Raw genomic sequence first — 5,907 nt, forward strand, 5'->3', positions numbered from 1 at the left:
AGCCGCAAGGTCCTCTCCCCCGCTTCTCTTTCCCCCTGAACCTTCAGCGGCTTCCCTAAAATCCATAGCCTGCCCTCAGGACACACAGTCCCACTTTTGCCCACTTCCGGGCTCTGGGCAGCAGTTTCCTTCAGCCCCTGACAGTCTCACTGTGGAATAATGAGCCCATTGTGTGTGAGTGGGGTTGGGTCAGTGCCTAGGCACAGGGACGTGGCAACAAGTGATTACTCCCAGATGGGTTTGGCACTGTGCCAGCAAGGAAACCCAGCCTAGCTTTCCTGGGTATAAATCTCCCTGGTGCTTAGGGGTGTTAGTCACTCACAAGCTTCTCCCTGGGTAGCTCCAGAGCTGATACTGTACCATGCAGCCCCTCATCCATGTAGGGCTCTACCTGCTCCTCTCCTGCTGCTTCCAAGATGCAGGGGCACAAAGGTACATCTACAGCATCGATGTACCCAATGGAGGCCCGTGGGGTGAATGGGGGAAAAAGGATATTTGCCCCCGTGGCTACGCCTATGGATTTGCATTGAAGGTAAATTTCTTCCCAGCTCCCTGCCACTTCCTCACTCCCCCCCCCACCCCACCCCATCCCATCCCATCCCATCCCATCCCATCCCATCACTAGGCTCTCAGCAAGAACTTCTCTTGACTCTAGGCTGTTCCAGGGTTTTTCAAAATCCTCTCTTCCTCAGACTCTGGTCAGCCATCAGCATACAGGGCCACTGAGTTTATTAAAGGATGTGGGGCAGGGAATGTCAGTGACCCCAGAGCTGGGGCAGAAAGGAGATGAGAACACAATTGTCTGCACAGCTGGGTTAATGGGGCTTTGCTTTGGGCTCAGCCAGAGACATCTGTCAAAGCAGACAGGGTCAGGGGTTGTAGGAGCAGAGTTAGGAGGCGATACTAAAAGAGCTAAATCTGTCTGGCTCGGGTGAGCCGCGAGTAAGAGGTGGGGATGTGACCACTGTCTGTAAGTATCTGAAAGGTGTTAACATGAAAGGGGGTGGGGGAAAAGTAGGAGGAAGGGAATAAAATGAGTGAAGAAAGTTTTGCTTGAAACTCATTCTGAGGGCAGGCCTCCACTAGAAAGTTTTGCCAGCAGAGCTATGCCTGTTAAGGGTATGATTTATTTCATTTTTTGAAAATATTTTTGTGCTGGCAAAAGTCCTAGTAGATGTGACAAAAGTGCTGTTGCCAGGACAGTATATTTTGCTCACCAAACTGGAATAAGTTATACCAGCAAAAGTATTTTTTTGCTACTACATTTACGGCTACACAAGGAGGACATTGCGAGTAAGGATAGAACAGCAAAACTATTCTAGTGTAGACTAGGCCTCAGGTTTCCCTGCCAGAGAAGGAACTGTTAGTCTGTGGAGTAAGGGAATGAGTGGGAGTCCCATCACCACTGCATTTAAATCCAGCCTGGATATCTCGCCTCTCTAACTGCTGTGAATCTGTGTGTTGCTGCAAGAGTGAAAATCCAGTGTGGGGGGTTGTGGGGTAGGGGCAGCCTGCTCACCCTTCCCAGCTGGGATCCAGGGTCTCTTCCTGACAGAGTGGATGTTGAAGATATGGAAAACATACAGGGGAAAATACATGGGAACGGTTGTTTAGTTGCCTCCCAGCTTCCCAGGGCAGTAGCTGTAACGTGTGTCAGGAGCCTGCTGGCGCTGATTATTACTGGACATTTTCCTTTCTTTTAAGAAATGCAGTTAATTTAATAACAGGAAGTTGGTAGGGTTTATTAGCTTGGTGGGGAGTGGGGGGGACTCCCAACCCTTCTCCTACCAATCTGTACCTGTGCCACCATCTCCTGTACCCCTCTCCTAGGTGGAGCCGAACCAAGGCGGTGGGGAAAAACAAGATGACACGGCTTTGAATGGCATTCGCCTGTTCTGCACTGATGGCACCATAATCGAGTCCACGGTGGGCCCGTGAGTAGCTCTTTGGTTTCTCTCCCATCCCTCCTGCTCTGCAAGTGCTGAGAGAATAACCATGAACAATGCCATTTGCACAGGGTCTCTTCTTGGACTATTCCCTCTGTTTGGAGGTAATCTGTAAAGGAAAATTAAAATAGGGCATTGGCTGTTCTGTTTCTGCTTCTTTATGATGGACACAGCTGGCCATTTCATGTTAAAATTCTGATCTTGTGTGCCCTGGAAGTTGCTGTGAAGAATTGGAGAGAACCAGTAAAATGATACCAACCCCAGAGTCCACTGTGAAAGCTGCAGCAATTGGGGGGTGGGAAAAGGAATTTTCGCTACATCCTTTCATATTCTTTGGGGGAAAGCCTGGCCCTACTGGAATGAGAGGGATTTTGCCATTGACATTGTTGTCAGTTCTCAACTCTGTGAGTTGCACCGGCTCTGGCCAGGTAGTTGGTACAGCAGACCTCGATCGAACTGCCCAAGAAGACTCCAAAAGACTCGTTTCAGTGGTGAAGGCACATGGCCAGGTTTACTGTCAACAAAGCAGGGTACTAGTACCCCATAGACTTTACAGGAACACTAATACATGTATGCCCATGACAACAGACTGGCTCAGTAAGTGGCGTGACTTTCCGTTTCCCCCTAGGCCAGACAGACACCCCTTTTGTGACCCCTTCATACACTGATATAAATGAATTACCCTTCTGATGTGGTTAGGAGGGATAGCTCAGTGGTTTGAGCATTGGCCTCCTAATCCCAGCGTTGTGAGTTCAATCTGTGAGGGGGCCACTTAGGGATCTGGGGCAAAATCAGTACTTGGTCCTGCTAGTGAAGGCCGGGGGCTGGACTCGATGATCTTTCAAGGTTCTTTCCAAGTCTAGGAGATAAGATATCTCCATTATTTTATTTATTTATTTACCTCTCGTACCTCCTGGTTCAAACAAAATATTTTCATCCATCATCCCATCCTGTCCTCCCATCCTTTTTTTCTTGGGGTCGGCGTGTTCCTGTTCCATCTCCCACTATTGTGTTTATGCCATACCTTTATGTTGGGGGGTACCTGCATCTTCTAGAATGTGCACACATGAATACCCTGTGCCTAGTACTTCTTGGAAGTACCTGTGTTTTTTGCCAAGTGCATGCATCACACAGCAAGCATCTGCTTTGTAACCGGGCCTGACTTTTGCTCAGAGCCTGACTCTTGATAACCTGGCTTTGTAGGTTCTCTTTACTGTCTAATGGGAACTTGGGAAAAGGATGTGTGGGTATAAGATTCAGCGCAAAGTGTCACAGATCCAGTCAGAAAGAAACTTGACCTGCCTCTGGAGATTTCCATTACTTGCATCTGAAGAAGTGCGGTTCTTACCCATGAAAGCTTATGCTCCCAATACTTCTGTTAGTCTCAAAGGTGCCACAGGACCCTCTGTTGCTTTTTACAGATTCAGACTAACACGGCTACCCCTCTGATACTTGAGATCCAGTCAGGGGGCACCTTCTAGCCATCCTGTGGACAGCTGTGAGGGGAAGCCAAGCCTCTGTGTGCTTGGATCCCCATGTGCTTGGGGCTCAGCAGGCTGCAACACTGGTTCCTCCTGTGGCCTCTCTGGCACATTTCCTGGGCAATGACTGTCTGCTAATCCTTCATGGGAGCGCCGGAAGCTCCCTAAAAGTGGGGGAAATGCCAGTGCCCAAACCGTGGTCCCGTCCCCTCGCTCCACCTCTTTCCCCAGAGGCCTCACCCCCCGCTCGCTCCTCTCCGGCTCCTCCTCCTGTCACTCGCCCTTAAGGCAGGAAAAGTGATGGGGTCATAGCCCCCTGGCACCTCCCTGTTCTAGTGGCTTTGTGCTCCGCCCACCTTCCCTAGGCCCCCAGGACCAGTGCTGACCCCCAAGATACCCCACACACTCAGCCACTTTGCCCAGAGTCTAACACAACTGTGCTTTTACTTAAGCATATTAAATCCAAGAGAGTACAGATCATACAAAGCAATAAGCATCCTAACTGCAATGTCCCTCACTTCCCAGCTCACCCGTCCTTTGGGATGCTGGGGGAGCCATCTGCGTCCAGGAAGGCTGGCAGGCAGGGTATCCCCTGCCTCTTGCAGGGTGTTCATGAGGGAGAAGTCATCCGGCATGTGAGTTCCCTTTCCCAGCTTCTCTGATCTTGCTCTCTTCTGCCAATTGATTCCTCTTCTTGTCTGACTCTTTCCCCATCTTTAAATCCCTCCTGAGTCCTGGTCACCTAGCTGCTTTTTTCGTTCTGTGTTTGGTAACTTTCTACTGCTCAAAAAATCCCCTCCCCTCAGATAGAGGAGGAAGTATTTTTTGCATTGGAATGCAGTTACTCTTTTACATAACTTTTGCATGGTCAAAGCATCATCATTAACATTAAGTGCCTCCCCGTTGTCTTCAGTTTGGAGAATATTTGGTGTGTGTCCTCTCAGCAGTGGTGGATCCACATACAGAGAGACATTTATGATACAGCAGGTTTTCATAGTAGCATTTCTTCATAACTCAGTAATATCAACCAGACCTGATAAGTTCTTCACACATTTTCCTAAATTGTGACTCAAGGCTCATCTCCTGAGTCCCCCAGGGAGTCCTCCAGCAAAACCAGGGAAGACCAGGCTCTGATATTTCTAAGGTTAAATACAAGCAAGAAAAAACACTACTCAAGAAAAAGAAAACAAAATACCCTAGGTCCTTCCAGGCCTGTTTTCAGGTCACTGGTGTGTGTCCTATGAACACTGGGCTTGGTGCACAGTAGCTAGGATGACTGGTGCCCCATGGTGAATAGCATACTGAATAAGTCTCCGGTAATTATTTTCTTCTCTGGCAGGTGGGGCGATTGGAGTGACGTCCAACGGTGCCCCAAGAGCAACCTGATCTCCTTCTCGCTGAGAGTGGAACCATCCCAGGGAAAAGGCGATGACACAGCAGCCAACAATATCCAGTTCACATGCTCAGATGGGACCTGGCTGATGGGCACTGGAAATTCCTGGGGTGATTTTGGCCCATGGAGCAATCGTTGCAGCTCTGGGGGCATTTGTGGGCTCCAGACGAAGGTGGAGGCACCCCAGGGAGGTGGGGATGACACAGCGCTCAATGATGTGAAGTTCTTCTGCTGCAACTAAACAAGCACCTGTCCCTGCCCAACGCCCAACACCAGCACCTGCCCATTAAACACCATTAAAGTTTAGCTCTGCTTTTGAACAGGAAGGTGTCTGTCTTACTGACCCAAATCAGACATGTGATCATGTACCATCTCCACATCTACAAGGGAACGCTGGATTGTGAGGTGAGCCAGGAGGAGAGGAGACAGGGAGGAGCGTGGAAGGGGGAGAGATAATGTCTCTGATAAGGACGGAGAAGGGAGGCATGGCCATATTGGGTAGAAGGGGGTTTTTCAAGATGTTGGGAATCAAGTAATTTTATTCTAAAAATTGTTAAAATTTTTTGTCCAGAGAACCAAGAAATGACTGGGGCCAAATCTTGTGTGTGTGTCTGTGTGTGACTGATTTTTGTAAAGAAGTAGAGAATGAAAGATACAAAAAGATAAATGATTTACAGCTGTGTGTTTCCAAATATGGCATGCTTCACAGGATCTCCAATAAAATTATGCAATTACAACTTGTTAAAGTTGCAAGACCAGACACAACAAATCCAGGCAATGCTACATAGACATACATGTTATAGCGTGAGTAATAGTTATACAATAAGAGAAGGCATACATGAATAGAGGGAGGGAGGGAACTGGTGGTGAGTGAAAAAGCAGAGGGGTAAGGTTGAATGGGAGTGTGGCATTATTTGAGCCATCTCAACATTTTTATCCAAATGTATCTAGAAACAGGGTCCAAATTTATTCAACTTCATATAATTGATCTCTGTGGCTGTTGGAGGACTTTCCCTTCACCCCCTCTCCTGGTTCTTGTCATGCAGACAGAAAGCAGAAGTCCGAAGTGCAGGCAATGCGATGCTTA

At 48.4% G+C, this 5,907-nt stretch overlaps 1 protein-coding gene across 1 annotated transcript; it reads left to right on the forward strand.

The window, feature by feature from the left end:
• The first annotated feature begins 341 nt into the window (after positions 1-341).
• Positions 342-5,140, forward strand: LOC101948469 (vitelline membrane outer layer protein 1-like). The gene is made up of 3 exons (XM_005289994.4): positions 342-532; positions 1,831-1,934; positions 4,767-5,140. The coding sequence occupies exons 1-3, from the start codon at positions 362-364 to the stop codon at positions 5,059-5,061; spliced, it is 570 nt and encodes a 189-aa protein (XP_005290051.1). The 5' UTR covers positions 342-361; the 3' UTR covers positions 5,062-5,140.
• Positions 5,141-5,907: the final 767 nt, after the last annotated feature.

Source organism: Chrysemys picta, chromosome 1 (assembly GCF_011386835.1).
Source record: "Chrysemys picta bellii isolate R12L10 chromosome 1, ASM1138683v2, whole genome shotgun sequence".
In the NCBI taxonomy this organism is placed as follows: Eukaryota; Metazoa; Chordata; order Testudines; family Emydidae; genus Chrysemys; species Chrysemys picta.

Bases quoted from the DNA above. Each gene is read 5' to 3' on its own strand.
- LOC101948469 (XM_005289994.4), top strand. From the start codon at position 362: ATGCAGCCCCTCATCCATGTAGGGCTCTACCTGCTCCTCTCCTGCTGC. The intron at 533-1,830 runs GTAAATTTCTTC...CCCCTCTCCTAG, and splicing joins CCTATGGATTTGCATTGAAG to GTGGAGCCGAACCAAGGCGG. The intron at 1,935-4,766 runs GTGAGTAGCTCT...CTTCTCTGGCAG, and splicing joins ATCGAGTCCACGGTGGGCCC to GTGGGGCGATTGGAGTGACG.